Source organism: Dasypus novemcinctus, chromosome 30, assembly GCF_030445035.2.
Source record: "Dasypus novemcinctus isolate mDasNov1 chromosome 30, mDasNov1.1.hap2, whole genome shotgun sequence".
Lineage (NCBI taxonomy): Eukaryota > Metazoa > Chordata > Mammalia > Cingulata > Dasypodidae > Dasypus > Dasypus novemcinctus.
This window is the reverse complement of record NC_080702.1, coordinates 26,547,343-26,564,329: the sequence shown is the minus strand read 5'-3', so window position 1 is coordinate 26,564,329 and position 16,987 is coordinate 26,547,343. Positions and strand designations below refer to the sequence as shown.

Sequence of the window (16,987 nt, the reverse complement as noted above, 5' to 3'; positions counted from 1 at the left end):
CCAAAGTGTGGGGAATCAATGCCCTACTGGCACAAGGGGTTTCCATGATTACTTAATCAAGGAAACCTCTGAATCCAATATAATCTAATATGCCCAGAGGAGAAGCTCAGTTTACAAACATAATCCAATATTACTTTTTGGAATTCATCCATAATATCAAACTGCTACATGGGCCAGCTTTTTTAATGGTGGGGATTTATTAACTTACAAGCTTACAGTTTTAAGGCTGAGGAAAATGTCCAGATCGAGGCATCATCAGGAGATGCCTTATTCCCAAAGGCTGGCTGCCGGCCATCCTGGACTCTTCCGTCACACAACAAGGCACATCGTAGCATCTGCTGGTTTCTCCCTTCTCCTTTGGCTCTCATTGCTGCCGGCTTCTTGCTCCCGTGCCTTTCTCGTGTCTGAATTTCATTCTCTTATTATGAACTCAAGTAAGAGGATTACAACCCGCCCTGAATGAGGTGGGTCTCATTTTAAGATCTACTTCCCGGGGATCCACACCTCCAGGATCACATTCGCTTTAAGAACCTACCTACAGAGGTCCACACAGCTTCAAACCATCACTCCCCTGTTGCAGATTCCAACACTTGTCAAGTGACTCTCCTTGCCTCTCCCCCTTGGCTCAAAGCACAATGAAGGTCTTTTACTTCCTCAAAATCCCCCGCCCAAAGTCCCCCGCCACTTTTCTCGACTCTGAGTCTTCCCAAGTTGGGGTCCCCAAACCAGGCCCCTCTCCCCAGGCTTCTATGGTATTCCCTGTCACTCAGTCTTGAGGCTTTGATGCCATTTTCAGTCCCTTGCTTCAGCCTAGTAGGTATCGTCCTGCCACGGAGAACTTGCCATCCCTCTACTTCCCCTCTCTTCCCTAGCTCTCCTCCACTAAAGAATTTCTCTTTTCCGTTGGGCATTCCTTTATTTTATCTTATTTTTACAAACAACTACCCCTCCCTTCCCCTCTCCCTCCATGTCCCCTGTCCTCCAGTAACCTCTTATCTCTTTATTTACAAATCTGCTATTTTTAGTCATCTCTTAGAACTGTGATAGCAGACGTTTTTGCCCTTCTGTGTCTTGTTTGTTTCATCAAGCATCCTGTTCTCAAACTTCTTCCATGTCGCAGCGTGTCTCAGAGCATCATCCTTTCTTCAGGCTGAATTACGGGCCCCATTTTCTTGGTTCATCGGGAGGTGGACGTTTGGGTTGTTTCCGGCACTTGGCTGTTGTGAATTATGCTGTGATGAACACTGGTGTGCAGGGATCTCTTTGAGACCCTGTTTTCACTCTCCTCGGGTCTTTACCTAGAAGTGGGAATGCCGGGTCAAATGGTCCTTCTATATTTGATTTTTAAAGAACCGCCAAATTGCTTTCCACCGTGGCTGCACCATTTTACATGCCCACCAGCAGTGCAGTAGGTTTCCAATTTCTCCACGTCCTCCCCACACTTATTTTCCATTTCTTAAAGTAACAGCCATCTGGTGGGTGTGAAAGGGTATCGCACTGCAGTGTTTTGGTGTTTTTTTTTTAAGATTTATTTATTTATGTTTATCTCCCCCCCAGTTGTCTATTTATATTTATCCCCCCGCCCCCATTGTCTGCTTTCTGTGTCCACTCATTATATGTCCCTCTGTGTCCACTTGTGTTCTTGTCAGTGGCACCAAGAATCTTGTGTCTCTTTTGTTGCGTCATCTTGCTGCATCAGCTCTCCGTGTGTGAGGCGCCACTCCTGGGCGGGCTGCACTTTTTTCACGCAGGGTGCGCTCCTTGCGGGGGATACCTCTATGTGGCAGGGCACTCCTTGCACGCATCAGCACTGCACGTGGGCCAGCTCCACACGGGTCAAGGAGGCCCTGGGTTTGAACCCTGGACCTCCCATGTGGTAGGCAGACGCTCTATCCGTTGAGCCAAATCTTTTTCCCTCACTGCAGTTTTAATGGGCTTTTGCCATGGTTAATGATGTTAAGCATCTGTTTATTGGCCATTTGCGTGTCTTCTTTGGAAGAAATGTCTATTCAACTCCTTTGTTCATTTTTTAATAGAGCTGTTTGTCTTTTGGTTGTTGAGTTGAAGGAGCTCTTTATATTTCCTGAATATTAAACCTTTATCCACTATATGGTTGGAAACTATTTTCTACCATTCTGCAGGATGTCTTTTTACTTTCTCCATACTTTCCTTTGATGCGTAAGTTTTTCATTTTAATCAGGTTCAAACGATCTATATTTTCTATTGTTGCATCATATCCCAGAATCCACTGCTGAATCCCAGGTCTTGAAATTTTGCCCCATGTTATCTTCTAAGAGTGTCATCATTTTAGCTGTTCCATTTAGGTCCCGGATCCATTTTGAGTTGATCCTGTATATGGTGTGAGGTAGGGCTCCAAGTTCATTCTTCCACACATGGGGATCTGGTTTTCCCAGCCCCATTGGTTAAGAGACTGTCCCCCCGCCTCGTGTACTTAGCACCCTCGTTCAGAATCACCTGGCTGAACGCGTCTTTTGGGGGCACAGAGTTCAACCCTTAACGCTGCCCCCTTCCCCCTGGGTCCTCCCCCCAGAGGCCTCCAACCTCCTCATCGTGCGGGGACCCCGGAAAAGCGCCGGGCAGCTCAACCTCAGCCAGCTCAGCTTCCACCAGATCCATCAGGATGAGATCACCCAGGTGCGAGGGCCACTTCCTGGGGAGGGGGGTGCCCCCTGGGCAGGGGGCGGGGCCTGGCCGGCCGTCGTCATGGTGACGCCCTCCCCCCCCCAGCTCTCCCACCTGGGCCAGGGCACGAGGACCAATGTGTACGAGGGGCTCCTGCGAGTGGGGGGCGGGGGCCCCGAGGCGGGCGCGGAGGACGAGCAGGACGCCCCCCGCCCCCAGCGGCGCCCCGCGCGCCCGAGCTGCGGGTGGTGCTCAAGGTGCTGGACCCCGGGCACCACGACATCGCGCTGGTGAGCCTGGGCGCGCCTGGGGGGGGGCCGGGGGCCGGGGCGCAGGGCCGGCAGCCCCCCTGAGCCGCGCGTCCCCGCAGGCCTTCTACGAGACAGCCAGCCTCATGAGCCAGGTGTCCCACGCGCACCTGGCCTTCCTGCACGGCGTCTGCGTGCGCGGCTCCGAGTGTGAGTGCGCCCGGCCCCGCCCTCAGCCCCGCCCCCGCTCTGGCCCCGCCCCTCGGCCTGGCCCCGCCCCTCGGCCTCGCTCCGCCCCAGCCCAGCTCTGGCTCATGTACTCTGACCTTGGACTGGCCCAGATCCCTAAGTGCACCTTGACCCTTGACCTCTGCCCGTGTTCCTGACCCACACTCTGACCCCCGACAACACACCATCCCTCAACCCACATCCCACTCCTGACCTCTCCTCGACCTTTGACCTCTACTCCTGGCCCTGCCCACACCCTCGACCCTCGTCCTACACCCTCACCCCTGCTGTTCTCTAACCCTTGACCTGCAGCCAGCCCCCGACTGAACCCTGATCCCCAACTGCCCCCCACCTGCACCCCAAGCCCTGAATACACGCCGACCCTTGACCTCTTCCCTGAGCCCCCGCTCTGCCCCTCAACCCTCACCTGCACCCCGGCCTCCGGTCCTCCGCTCCGACTCCCAGCTGCACGCCGATCTGCACCCCCAGCCCGTCCCCGCTCTCAGCCCTCTCGCTCTGGGACACCCCCCCCGCCCCCGACCTCAGCCCCTGCCCTTCCGCCCCTCCCCAAGGCCCAGCCGCACCCTCTGGTCCAGGTTTCCTCCCGCCCTGGTGCCCGGGGCTCCCCTAACCAAACGCCCCCTCCTGGAGACCCCAGTGGAGATGGGGGTGGGCAGGGCCCCGTGCCCCCGGGGGCCTGCCGGGGAGACGCCTCCCCGCCTCTTCCAGTTCTGGCCCGCATCGGGGCCTCTCCTCATCCAGGGGCGCCGTCCTCTGGGGTTCAGGGCCCACTCGGCTCCACTGGGACATCGTGTTAACTTGGCAATGTCCACAGAGACCCTCCTTCCAACTAAGGCGACGGCCACAGGCCCCCCGGGGGTGAGGACGTCCACGTGCCTTTCCTGGGGGGCACAGGCGACGCTCACCCCCACACCTCCACTCGTCTACACCCCACCCCAGCTCCCAGGTCCCGTTCTGGCCTTTACCACTCACCCTTCACGGCCCCCTCCAAGCCCCCCGCAGCCCGCACCTGCCTTCCTGCTCTCCCCTAATCCCTCTTCAAGCTCACGTTCCCACTGAGCAAACCCGGCTCGCTCCTTCCCCACCCCCAGTCCCGGCCTCTAGCCCCCCCCAAGCTCCCCCCCCCCGCCCCAACCCTGCCCCTGGCCTCCGGGGGGCAGGCGGCAGCCCCTGGAGCAGCCGGGCCTTTGCAGACATCATGGTGACCGAGCACGTGGAGCACGGGCCCCTGGACGTGTGGCTGCGGCGCGAGAGGGGCCGCGTGCCCGTGGCGTGGAAGGTGGCAGTGGCCCAGCAGCTGGCCAGCGCCCTCAGCTACCTGGTAGGGGGCCTGGCCTGGGGCAGAGGGAGGGCGGGGCTTGGGGGGGCAGGCCATTAGCGTGAGGAGGCCTGGCCACGTCCCCCAGCCCACACACAGGCCCCAGGAGGTCTTTCCAAAACCCGGGTCTGTTCACGCACCTCGCCTGCTCACACGCCCTCTGTGACTCCCATAGCCCTCAGAAGAGGAAAACAGCTCAGCTCCGCGGCCTGGCATCCCAGGCCCTGGGGACTCGCTGCCTCTGGAATACTCTCCCGCCGCCAGCCCCCAGCCCCTCTGTTCCTGGAGCCCCCCCGCGGGCCCCTTCGTGCATTCTTTCAGTGTTTTCTCAGCCTCCCTGTGGGCAGGTCCTGTCCGAAGCCCCGGGGCAGAGAAATGAACCAGGCAGGCAGGCTTCCTGGCATTTAAATTGGGGGAGACAAACAAGAATCGGTGATTAAGTACCGTATGTAACATGAGAAAATAGTAAGAACTGGGGGGGGGGGTCGCGTAAATAAAGCCGGAAGGAGATAAGGAGCTGCCCCATTTGGGATGAGAGCTGAAGTCTGAAATAGGCGGGTGAGGGAAGGCCTCAAGGAGGCAGCAGAGAGGGGAGGAGGGGCGTGCCAGGCAGTGGGAGCGGCATGTGCAAAGGCCCTGGGGAAGGGGCGTGCCTGGCTGGGGCTGGAGGCCAGCAGTGGGGTCCCTGCTCGAGGGCCTTTGCCACAGAAAATGGGAGAACGGGCAGGACCTGCTCTGGGCCCCGTGTGGCCCGGCCACGGTGACAAGCACACAGGCCCCCAACGCTGCCAGTGATGACCCTTCTCTCGTGGGCTGTCCCTGCGCGGGGCGGAGGGGGGCCCTCCCCAGCAGCCACACCGCCCCCCTCCCCACCCCAGGAGGACAAGGGCCTGGCGCATGGCAACGTCTGCGGCCGGAACCTGCTGCTGGCCCGGCCGGGGCTGGCAGAGGGCAGCAGCCCCTTCGTCAAGCTCAGCGACCCCGGCGTGGGCTTGGCCGCCCTCTCCAGGGAAGGTGAGGCCCGGGGCGGGGCCGACCCCCGGGGGGGTGGGCCGCCCCGCGCCCCCCCCGCCCCCAGTCACCTCTGACCCTGGCCCCCAGAGCGGGTGGAGCGGATCCCCTGGACGGCCCCCGAGAGCCTGGCCGGCGGGCCCCACAGCCTGAGCCCCGCGGCCGACAAGTGGGGCTTCGGCGCCACCCTCCTGGAGATGTGCTTCGACGGGGAGGCCCCCCTGCAGGGCCGCAGCCCCTCCGAGGTAGGTCCAGGGGACCCCCGGGCCCTCCCCACCGAGGGGGCCCCAATGAGGTGTCAAGAGGGGCCGGCTGGAGGCGGGGGTCTCCCGAGCTGCATCTCGCGCCTGGAGACGGGGGTGTCCCCGAGCTGCCGCTCGCGCCTGGAGACGGGGGTCTCCCCGAGCTGCCTCCCGCGCCTGGAGGCGGGGGTCTCCCGAGCTGCCTCATTCTCTGGTCCTCAGTTAGGCCGTCGGTCACTAGGGGAGAACTGTCCGGAACTCCTGAGGCCGGGGGGATCGGCAGCCCCTGGCACACAGCCGGGTCACGCCGCGCCCCTGGCCCGGCCGGAGGGGTGAGGCGACGCTCCCCGGGGAGGTGGGATCTGGTGGCGTTTCCTCGGCTGCCCGAGCAGATGCCGTGCCAGGGCTCGCCGTTAGCAGCAGGGATGTCGCGGCCAGGAAGAGAGCACATCAAGGCGATGCTTTCTTCCCGGTGCCTGCCATGTGGGCCTGGCTGCCACCGTCTCAGTCCTGGGCTCCTCTGTCACCCGGCCAGGCCCATGGCCGCCTCTCCCTTCTCTTCCTGCTTCCGTTGACCTGCAGCCTCTTGCTCCGTGGCTTTCCCTTGGAATTTCGTGCTAATTGTAAAGGACTCCCGTGGTAGGACAGATTCCCATCCGGACTCACCCTAACCGAAGCCACCTCATCGAAAGGTCCTCATTGCAATGGGTTCACCCCCAAAGGAATGGCTGAGGCATAAGAAACTGGTTTTGGGGGGCACCTACAGCTCCAAACCACCACACCCTCTGAGCTCAGAACTGTCCCAGTGGTTCAGTCGTGCTGAGGATTGCACCACGTTAAAGATTTATTTATTTATTTTCCCTTTCCCCCACCCCGGTTGTCTGTTCTCTGTATCTATTTGCTGCGTCGTCTTTGTCCGCTTCTGTTGTTGTCGCGGCACGGGAATCTGTGTTTCTTTTTGTTGCGTCATCTTGTTGTGTCAGCTCTCCGTGTGTGCGGCGCCATTCCTGGGCAGGCTGCACTTTCTTGCACACTGGGTGGCTCTCCTTACGGGGTGCATTCCTTGCACGTGGGGCTCCCGTACGCGGGGCACCCCTGCGTTGCAGGGCACTCCTTGCGCGCATCAGCACTGAGTATGGGCCAGCTCCACACGGGTCAAGGAGGCCCGGGGTTTGAACCGCGGACCTCGCATGTGGTAGACGGACGCCCTAACCACTGGGCCAAGTCCGCCGTCCACCACTGAATCTTATACCTGGAAGTGATGAAAACAGGAAATGCCATGTTGTCCGCGTGTTAACACAATTAAAAAAGAATGGCCCGCGTGAGGCAGGGAAGAAGGGGCAACCTTGGGCAGTGGGCGTGGCCTTGACCTCCAGGCTTTGGTGCATTTGGGGAGATGCCTCCCCTGGGAGCTTCCTGCAGGCAGAGAAAGGGGAGCCCCGTGGGAGCTGCTTCAGCAGACAGCCGTGCTCGGCTCCCCGCCTGGCGCTGGGGCCACGGGCACGCGTCTCCCCATTGTGGAGCCTCCGTTGCCTCACCCAGGAAATGGAAGTGCCCAGAGCCCAGGCCACCCCGCTGCTCCCGGGGGCCCGGCACCTCCCCACGGGGACAGGGGGTCCCAAGCCCCCGGGGGAGGACAGCGCTGACCCCCGCGGGTCCCCCCTCGTCCCCCCTCCCCCTGCAGAAAGAACGCTTCTACCAGAGGCAGCTGCCGCTGCCCGAGCCCTCGAGCCCGGAGCTGGCCACGCTCACCAGCCAGTGCCTGACCTACGAGCCGGCCCAGCGGCCGTCCTTCCGCACCGTGCTGCGCGACCTCACGCGGCTGCAGCCTCAAAGTGAGCCCCGCCATACCGGGGGCGGCCGGGGTGGCGGTGGGGGCAAGGCAGGGAACCCCGCCGATGCCAGCGCAGGGCGACCACGTGCCGCGTTTTAAGTGCCTCAAGGGCCCGCGGTGCTCAGACCTCTCCTGTGTTTTGCTTGGAGAGACCCACGGCCTCTTCCTATGGGTGTTTTCCTTCTTTTCTCCATGGATGACATATCGGTGCCCTTGACCCGATCTCAGAACATACAAGTATCCACTTTGACCCCCCAACTCAGCGGTCTGGACAGGGCCTCTGTATTTTGGGCAGGAAATGGAGTGTGGAAGCTGTTGCCAACAAAAAGTGTTTCCTTTCCCCGGGGGCTGGGGTGCTGGGGGAGCGGCCGGCTGTTTGGCCGCTGGCAAAGGGGGCGGGGGTCACGTTTCACCCCCTGCAGCTCCTCCAGATCTCGTTGATGTCTCGGCCGTGAACTCGGACTCGCCGGCCCCGGACCCCACGGTTTTCCAGAAGCGCTATTTGAAGAAGATCCGGGATCTGGGCGAGGTGAGGGGGCGGGGCCGGCAGGGCCTGGGGGCGGGGCCGGCAGGCCTGGGGGCGGGGCCGGCAGGCCTGGGGGCGGGGCCTGGGCCTCTGGGAGGCCCACCTGGCAGGCAGGAGCCTGGGGACGAGCTAAGGAGGGTCCTGCCTAGGGGTCAGTCCGCGGGGGGGGGGGGGTGGGGGGAATGGGGGGGCTGTGGGCGGGGCTTGGCCGAGAATCCCTCCCCAGGTTCGAGCGGGCCCGGCCAGCAGGAGGGGAGGCGCAGGTGGGGCCTGTGGCTCGGCCGAGCACCCCCGCCCGGAAGGCAGGGCCGGGGCTCATTCTCCTGCGCGCCCCCGCCAGGGCCACTTCGGCAAGGTCAGCCTGTGCTGCTACGACCCGACCCACGACGGCACGGGCGAGATGGTGGCGGTGAAGGCGCTGAAGGCGGACTGCGGCCCCCAGCTCCTCCCGGGCTGGAGGCGCGAGATCGACATCCTGCGCGCGCTCTACCACCCGCACATCGTCAAGTACAAGGGCTGCTGCGAGGACCCAGGTGGGCGGGGCCGGCGCCTGGGGGCGGGGCCGGGGTCAGAGCTGCTGGGAGGCCCCAGGCGGGCTGGGTGGGGGCGGAGCCATGGACTCAGGGGCTGAGCCCTCAGGTGGGTGGGGCCTGGTGACTCGGGGGCGGGGCCAGGGACTCAGAGCTTGGGTCCGCTTTGGGTCAGGGTCCAGGGTAGGCGGGGCTGAGGGGTCCGCCCCATCGGGGACTGCGTGGGGCCTGCTGCCGCGGAGTGGGGGTTCCTCCCGCCTTCCTCCTCCTCGCCCCCATCCGCCTCCCCTTTCTGCCCACAGGTGAGAAATCGGTACAGCTCGTCATGGAGTACGTGCCCCTGGGAAGCCTCCGTGACTACCTGCCCCGGCACAGCGTCGGCCTGGCCCAGCTGCTGCTTTTCGCCCAGCAGATCTGCGAGGTGGGCCCGCCTCTGCCCCGGGCACCCGCCCCCTCCTGTCACCTGGCCCTGTCCGGCCCCAAGCTGCATCCTGGCTGCTTTGCCCGCCAACCTGCCTCCTCGCTTGGCCACGCCCGGAACCCCAGACCCGCCTCCTCGCCTGGCCACGCCCAGCGCCTCGGGCCCGCCTCCTCGCTTGGCCACGCCGTGTCACCTGGGCCCGCCTCCTCGCTTGGCCACGCCCTGCCGCCCAGCCCACCTCCTCGGTTGGCCACGCCCTGCGCCGCTGGATGCGTCCTCTCTTGGCCATGCCCTGTTACCCGGGCCCGCCTCCTCGCTTGGCCACGCCCCACCACCCGGGCCCGCCTCCTCGCTTGGCCACGCCCAGTGCCCCCGGGCCCACCTCCTCGTGTGGCCACGCCCCACCAGCCAGGCCCGCCTCCTCCCTGGCCATGCCCGGCTCCCTGGGCCCGCCTCCTCGCTCGGCCACGCCCAGTGCCTTGGGCCCGCCTCCCTCGCTCGGCCACGCCCAGCCCCTGGGCCCGCCTCCTCGCTCAGCCACACCCTGGGCCCGCCTCCTCGCTCGGCCCCGCCCAGCCCCTGGGCCCCCTCCTCGCTCGGCATGCTAGCCTGGGCCTCCTGCTCGGCCCGTGGCCGCCCTCCTCGCTCGGCCCGCCCAGTGAGCCCCGCGCCCCGGGCTCCTCGCACGGCCGCCTGCCCAGAGCCCCCCGCCCCGCCCCCAGGGCATGGCCTACCTGCAAGCGCAGCACTACATCCACCGAGACCTGGCCGCGCGCAACGTGCTGCTGGACAACGACAGGCTGGTCAAGATCGGGGACTTCGGCCTGGCCAAGGCCGTGCCCGAAGGCCGCGAGTACTACCGCGTGCGCGAGGACGGGGACAGCCCCGCGTTCTGGTGACCAGGAGGCCTGGGCGGGAGGGCGTCGGCCGGGGTCCCGCTGGCGCGGGCAGGGGAGAGCTGCAGGCCGGGGGTCAGGTGTCAGGGCCCCCGGGAAACCCCAGCGGAGGGCTCCAGCTTGGCGGGTACCCCGCCCTGAGCACCCCACCCCCCAGGTACGCCCCAGAGTGCCTGAAGGAGAGCAAGTTCTACTATGCCTCTGACGTCTGGTCCTTCGGCGTCACCCTGTATGAGCTGCTGACCCGCTGCGACTCCAGGCAGAGTCCCCCTACGGTGAGCACCGCCCCCCCACTTCCCCCCAGCAAGCCTGGGGGTCCGCGTCCGTAAAACGAGCCATTCGCAAAGCAAGGGGGTGGTAGAAACCCCACTCAAATGGACTGTGGCAAAATCGAAACGGCTGACGCTGCTGTTTATAAACCTCGGGGTGGCTGGGGGCTGCCTCTTGACCCCCCTGTGCCATCAAGATTGGTCCCTGGTTTCTATGGGGGTCATCTTTTTCAAACACATGCTCCGTCTGGTGGCAGTAGCCCCTAGCTGTCCCGGTACCCATGCTCCCAGCTGCGGGGACCAAGGGCCCTTTTCTTTCCAGCAAAAATCCCCTTGACTCGTGGGCCACAGTGATTGATCCTGGGCTTGGGGGCGGAGCCAAGAGCATATTAGGGATTTATCCCCAGGACACATCAGGGGGACTGGTAGAAAAAATATATATATGATTCTGGGCCAGCAAAAACGGCTTACTCTGAGGCATCATAAGAACAGCAAACCCTTGGATCAGAGTCACCCTGTGACTCAGTTCATCAGGAGGTGGCTGTCAGGTGAGATTGTTCCGATTAGAAAACCAGGGCTCAGAGAAGTGAGGTTGTAAACCCGAGGTCACACAGCTGAGCAGTAGTCGAGGCAGCGGCGAAGGATCGGCGCACCTGGCTGCTCAGTCGTCCCGCCCCGCCTCATCTGCTTCTTCCCTAGAAGTTCCTGGAGCTCATCGGCCCAGCGCAGGGTCAGATGACAGTGCTGAGGCTCACCGAGCTGCTGGAGCGGGGGGACCGGCTGCCGCGGCCTGAGGGCTGTCCCTGTGAGGTGAGACAGGCCCCCCTCGCGGCCCAGGCCCCAGGCCCCAGGGCCGAGCGGGCCCCGCAGCTCCCCTTCTCCTCCTTCCCCAGGTCTATCGCCTGATGAAAAAACTGCTGGGAGACTGAGGCCTCGGTGCGCCCCACCTTCCAGCACCTCGTACCCATCCTCAGGAGCGCCCAGGAGAAGTACCGAGACCAGGCGCTCTCGGTCTTCAGCGTGTGCTGAAGCGCGCCCGCGGCCCTGCTTGCGCCGGGGACGGGGCTCGGGCCAGGCGGCACCCGCCGAGGGCACCTCCTGCTCCCCACCCCAAGAGGGGCAGGTCCGCCTCGCCCACTCCGCGTGCCTTCCTCCAGCTGGGAGACCCCACCTCTGGGCACTGGCCGTCCTTCCGTGGTCCTGCAGGCACCCAGGAGGGGCAGAAGTCCTGCCAGACCCGCAAATGAAATCCTTTTGCCTTTTCCCAGCTTCCACCTCTGGGCCCCACCTGTCTGCAGGCCAGAAATCAACTCCTCTTCCGTCTGCTGGAGACTGTGGTCCTAGTGGCCCTCGTTCGACAAGGCCGTTTCACTAGCCTCGCTTTCCTGGGGCCTGTGGTTCAAGGGAGACGACCTGCAGAAGAAACTGGATTTAACCATGAAACCTTTGCACGTCCCCAAATCACCAGCAGCAGGCGCCCGGGCCAGTGCCTGGAACACAGGAGGCGCTCAGTCACAACTTGCAGAGTGCACAGAGTCTCGGGGGGGGGGGGGGGCGGCGCGTGCCATGAAGATAAGGCCCTGCCAGTTTCATGCCTTCCTCCCTGTGTGACCTCAGGCAAATGGTGCTCCTTCTCTGGGCCTCCACGCTCGTCAGCTGTAAATCGGGGATCAGCAATCTTGCTATCTCCTAGGATGGACGAAAGAGCAAGGAGGCCACGTGTGAAAAATGCTGAGCAGAGAGACCAGCAAACAGGAAGCGCTTAATACACATTATTATTGTTATTCAGATGTTTGCCAAAGTGTGTCTACTTCACAGGGGCCTTGACTCGGATTACATAACCAGATATCTTGTGAAAGGCGTTTAAATAATTTTCCTTGCCATGGGACTTCGTGCATTGCAAGACTCCGGGCTGAACAATTCCTTACTATTTGAATAACAGTTGCTTTTTATAATATTTCCTTAAAATAATTTTTTATCATAACTAAAAGACGTGTCGGAAACGAGTAGATTGGGCTGTATTTCCAAGTGATAACAGCACAGAGAAGAGCGGGTGGTAAAACATCTCCCATCCCTATCCCTTGGCCACTCATGGCTCATCCCTGGAGCAGCCCGCGTCGTCAGGCTTCCTGTGTCTTGTTTCTGGAGATATTTTATCTAGACACAAGGAAATCTGTGCGGATGTTATATTTTCCTGTCTTTTTGCAAAAAAAAAAGGGGGTAACCTGCAGAGCGGGGTTCTGTATCTGTTGTCTGTTTTCCTGGACACCGAGGATCCGTGAGCTTCCTCTCTTGTAGATGATGGTTGTGTGGTGGCCAGAGGTGAAGGGTTATCAGCCCTCTCCCCTCCCGGGGATGTTTCCCATCCCACCTCTCGCCAGCCCTTCACCCCTGCCGCAGTCAGATAACCGCGGAGCGCCGCTCTTTCCACCTGCGCGTGAGAGTACTGGCGTGATAAACCGCCGGCAGTGCAGTGGCCGCTGGTAGGCTCCGGGCCTGGCGATTCTGAAAGCTGTTGCCATTAGAAGGTGGTGTGTTTGTTTTGAGGTCCCAGGGCTGGGGGATTGAACCTGGAACCTTATACATGGGAAGCTGGTGCTCAACCACAGAGCCACATCGGCTCCCTGAGTTTTTTTTTGTTGTTGCTGGTTTGCTTTTTCGTTTTTTTAGGAGGCACCGGGAACCGAACCCGGGACCTCCCGTGAAGCAAGCGCTCAGCTGCTTGAGCCACATCCGCTCCCTAAAATGTGTTTTTTAATTTTATTTTTTAATTTTTTCTTCCTTTTAAATCTTTTTTTTTTTTTTTTTTGAGGTATCAGTGCTGGAGATTGAACCCTGGACCTCGTATGTGGGAAGCCAGAGCTCAACCACTGAGCCACTTCCTCCCCCCCCAGAATGTGTTTTGATACTGGCTAGGCCAGTTCCTTAACCACGTCGGAACAAAATTATGTGGCTTACCCTTGCAGTTATTGTTGCTTCTTGTGCTTTTTTCTAATAGACTTTTTTTTTATTATTGAGATTCCCCGCTTCCCCCTCCCTGCTGTTTTTGCTGTCTGTGTCCATTCACTGTGTGATCTTCTGGATGTTTCTCTTTCTGTCTTCTTTTCTCATCTTTCTCCTCCAGGATGCACCGGGATTCGATCCCGGGGACCTCTGATGTGGAGAGAGGTTCCCTGTCAATTGCGCCACCTCAGTTCCTGGTCTCTGCTGCGCTGCACCTTGACTCTCCCCTTCCTCTCTTTTGTTGTGTCATCATCCTGCTGCGTGACTCACTCGTGAGGGCACTGGCTCGCCGTGCGGGCACGCTTTCTCCTTTTTCACCAGGAGGCTGCAGGGATGGAACCCGGGTCCTCCTATATGGTAGGGGGAGGCCCTAGCACTTGAGCCACCTCCGCTTCCCTAGACTTTTTTTATTTTTTTTAATAGTATCTCACATTTATTGAAAATAATCAAAAGGCTTTTGTCCTGGTGGCGTAAAGGAGCTGGGCAGAGAGCAGGGCTTAATGTTTTGAGGGAAAGGCACACCTGTGAGAGACAGCTGCAAATACTAAAGATGACTGGAATCTGAGCAAAAATAACTGGTCCACAGGGGGAAAAAAACGACTCGATTTGGCTGCCCGGCCCACCCGGGCCCTGGCAGCCGTCTCTGGTCAGGGCAGATGAAGTCCCTGGGAGCGGGCGGGAATGGGCACCGCTGGACGTGGAATGCTGGCCGCTTGCTGGGTGGTGACTATCTGGATCGTTGTCCGGGCTCAGATACCTCGTAGGCCAGTCCCGAGGGTCAAAGGCGGCCATCTGTCGCTGGGACGTGGTGCGCGGTGATGGCCGCGCCAGCGCAGGGCTCTAGGCCGTCCGGTGCGGGGCTGGGGTCGGGCAGGGGGTGCAGATGGCAGTGGCCGGGCTGTCGATGGTCTGTCCGGCATGTCACAGGGGCCCAGCTTGCGGATGGGGCGCAAGACAGGGTCCCAGGGCGCATGGGAGGGGCCGAGCTGGCCGGAGAGGGCGCGGGAGCGTGGGGAGAACGGCTCTCGAGTTTTATTCTTTTAAAGCACATGTTACTTTACAGAAAAATCACACAGCAAATACAGAGTTCCCGGTCTTATACTTTTTGTAAAAAACCTTTCATTTGAAGCATATACAAAGCCAAAGAGAATTACGGAATAAATCTCCACTTAAGCCAGTGTCAACAGTTTCCCTCAGCAGCGGGCTTACTCCAACTCCCGCCACTGGGTACTTATACGACACAAATCTCGGACGTCCGATCGTTCCGTCTGTAAAATCTTTGGTCCGTGTCTCCGAGATACAAGAATTTGCTCACAATGATCGGTGTGGCACCTAAAAAGTTTAACAATAATTCCTCAGCCTTCATCACTGTGGCATTGCCTGTTCATGTGTAAAGTTCCCCAATGGTCTCTTTATTTTTTTAAGATTTATTTTCATCTCTTTCCCCCCTTCCACTCCATCCCCCCCCCATCGTCTGCTCTCTGTGTCCCTTCGCTGTGTGTTCTTCTGTGTCTGCTTGTCTTCTCATTAGGCGGCTCCAGGAACCGATCTGGGACCTTCCAGAGTGGGAGAGAGGCGATCGCTCTCTTGCGCCACCTCAGCTCCCTGTTTTGGTGCGTTGTCTTCATTTTTCTCCTCTGCTTCTCTTGTTGCATCACCTTGCTGCGCCAGCTCTCCGTGTCGGCCGGCACTCCTGCGCGGGGCAGCTTCTCCGCACTGGGTGGCATTCCCACGCAGAGCAGCACTCCTGCACAGGGCGGCATTCCCGTGTGGGCCGGCACTCTGCATGGGCCAGCTCGCCCTCACCAGGAGGCCCTGGGCATCGAACCCTGGACCTCCCGTGTGGTAGGCAGGGGCCCAGGTGGCTGAACCACATCGGTTTCCCCCAATGGTCTCTTAAATAATTGTCCTTTGTTTGTTGGTTTGTAGTTTGTTCACATAAAAATCCAAACCGGGTGTCCAAAGTGCATTAGCTGAGTTCCTTTAAGTCTTTTTTTCATCTCCGGGTTCCTCTTTCTTGCTCTCTCTTTTTGTTTTCTCTCTTGCAACATGTTTGTGGAAGAAACCTGGGCGCTGGTGTTGCTGACTGTCCCAGCATGATACCATCATCCGGCCGTAGTTTTAACACTTCGCTCTGTCCCCTGAGCTTCCTGTCAACAGGTAGTCAGATTCAGTTTCTGTTCCTTGGCCAGACTTCACCGCAGGAGGACACGAGGTCTGGCTGTCCTCCTTTCTGTGTCATGAGCGGCTGTCAGGGCTCAAGGCCCAGATGCACGAGGGGTACGATTTTAATGCTCCAACATTTCATCTTGAAAAATGTTCGGACATCCAGAAAAGGTGAAAAGAATTATCAAGTGACCTTCCATCTGCCTGCCTCTGAGATGCTACAATTTCCCCTGCCCCCCACCCACCCGCTGGGGTTTTTTGCTGTGTCCATTCACTGTGTGAGCCTCTGTTTCTCTTTTTGTCTTCTCATTTCTCTCCCCTAGGATTCGATCCTGGGGACCTCTGATGGAGAGAGAGATTCCCTGGCACTTGTGCCACCTCAGCCCCTGGGCTCTGCTGCCTCTCGCCTCGACTCTCCCCTCCGTCTCTTTCTGTCGCATCGTCATCTCCCTGCGTGGCTTACCATGTGAACAAGCCTTTACCGGGAAAGCCCCGGGGATCGAACCCGGGTCCTCCCATTTGGTAGACGGAGGCCCAATCCCTTAAGCCACATCCACTTCCGAGAGAGATTCTACAATTAACATGTTACTAAACTTGCAGTTCTCCGGGCAGCAGACTTGGCCCAGTGGATAGGGCGCCCGCCTACCACATGGGAGGTCCGCGGTTCAAACCCCGGGCCTCCTTGACCCGTGTGGAGCTGGCCCATGCGCAGTGCTGATGTGCGCAAGGAGTGCCCTGCCACGCAGGGGTGTCCCCCGCGTAGGGGAGCCCCACGCATGAAGAGTGCGCCCCGTAAGGAGAGCCGCCCAGTGCGAAAGAAAGTGCAGCCTGCCCCAGGAATGGCGCAGCCCACATGGAGAAATGACACAAGATGACGCAGACAAAGAAGATTGCAGCAAATAGACACAGAGAACAGACAATGGGGGTGGGGGGGAAGGGGAGAGAAATAAATAAAAATCTAAAAAATAAAAAAATAAAAAATAAATAAACTTGCAGTTATCTTTCAGCATCTATCCCCTATCTACCCATTCATCCATCTCATGTTTTGGATGCAAATCAAAATAGGAGGATGTCATTTTTTTTAGTTTTTTTTTCTTCTCACCCCCTTGACTCCCCCGTTGTCTGCTCTCTGTGTCCATTCGCTGTGTGTTCCTCTGTGTCCACTTGCATTCTTGTCATGCAGCACCAGGAATCTGTGTCTCTTTTTGTTGTGTCATCTTGCTGCGTCAGCTCTCCGTGTGTGCGGTGCCACTCCTGGGCAGGCTGTGCTTTTCTCATGCAGGGCGGCTCTCCTTGCGGGACGCACTCCTTGCGCGTGGGGCTCCCCTACGCAGGGGCACCCCTGCATGGCACAGCACTCCCTGTGCACATAGCACTGCGCATGGGCCAGCTCACCACACAGGTCAAGAGGCCCTGGGTTTGAACCCTGGACCTCCCATATGGTAGACGGACGCTCTATCAGTTGAGTCACATCCGCTTCCCTGTCATTTTTAATAGGACTTTTTAAATTGGCTTCTCAAATTCCACGTGTGTTAATTTCCTAGGGCTGCCATCCTAAATTAACACAAACTGGGCAACTGAAAACAACCAAAATAGAGAAGTGGACGTGGCTCAACAATTGAGCTCCTGCC

General features: G+C 59.8%; 1 protein-coding gene and 1 long non-coding RNA gene across 2 annotated transcripts in view; one reads left to right on the top strand and one right to left on the bottom strand.

The window, feature by feature from the left end:
* The window catches only part of TYK2 (tyrosine kinase 2), a 32,830-nt gene extending 20,413 nt beyond the window's left edge, over nucleotides 1-12,417 (top strand). Inside the window, 16 exon segments of the mRNA XM_058290480.1 lie at nucleotides 2,552-2,655; nucleotides 2,749-2,847; nucleotides 2,850-2,933; nucleotides 3,014-3,101; nucleotides 4,334-4,461; nucleotides 5,337-5,472; nucleotides 5,560-5,714; nucleotides 7,396-7,546; nucleotides 7,968-8,074; nucleotides 8,412-8,604; nucleotides 8,904-9,022; nucleotides 9,745-9,917; nucleotides 10,076-10,193; nucleotides 10,887-10,997; nucleotides 11,081-11,095; nucleotides 11,097-12,417. Of these exon segments, the coding sequence (XP_058146463.1) occupies nucleotides 2,552-2,655; nucleotides 2,749-2,847; nucleotides 2,850-2,933; nucleotides 3,014-3,101; nucleotides 4,334-4,461; nucleotides 5,337-5,472; nucleotides 5,560-5,714; nucleotides 7,396-7,546; nucleotides 7,968-8,074; nucleotides 8,412-8,604; nucleotides 8,904-9,022; nucleotides 9,745-9,917; nucleotides 10,076-10,193; nucleotides 10,887-10,997; nucleotides 11,081-11,095; nucleotides 11,097-11,216 (1,901 nt within the window). The 3' untranslated portion in view covers nucleotides 11,217-12,417.
* Nucleotides 6,532-7,400, bottom strand: LOC131276899 (uncharacterized). Its single transcript, XR_009184126.1, has 2 exons — nucleotides 7,057-7,400; nucleotides 6,532-6,963 (listed from the first exon to the last, which is right to left on the bottom strand). It is a non-coding gene; the product is annotated as an uncharacterized lncRNA (long non-coding RNA).
* Nucleotides 12,418-16,987: the final 4,570 nt, after the last annotated feature.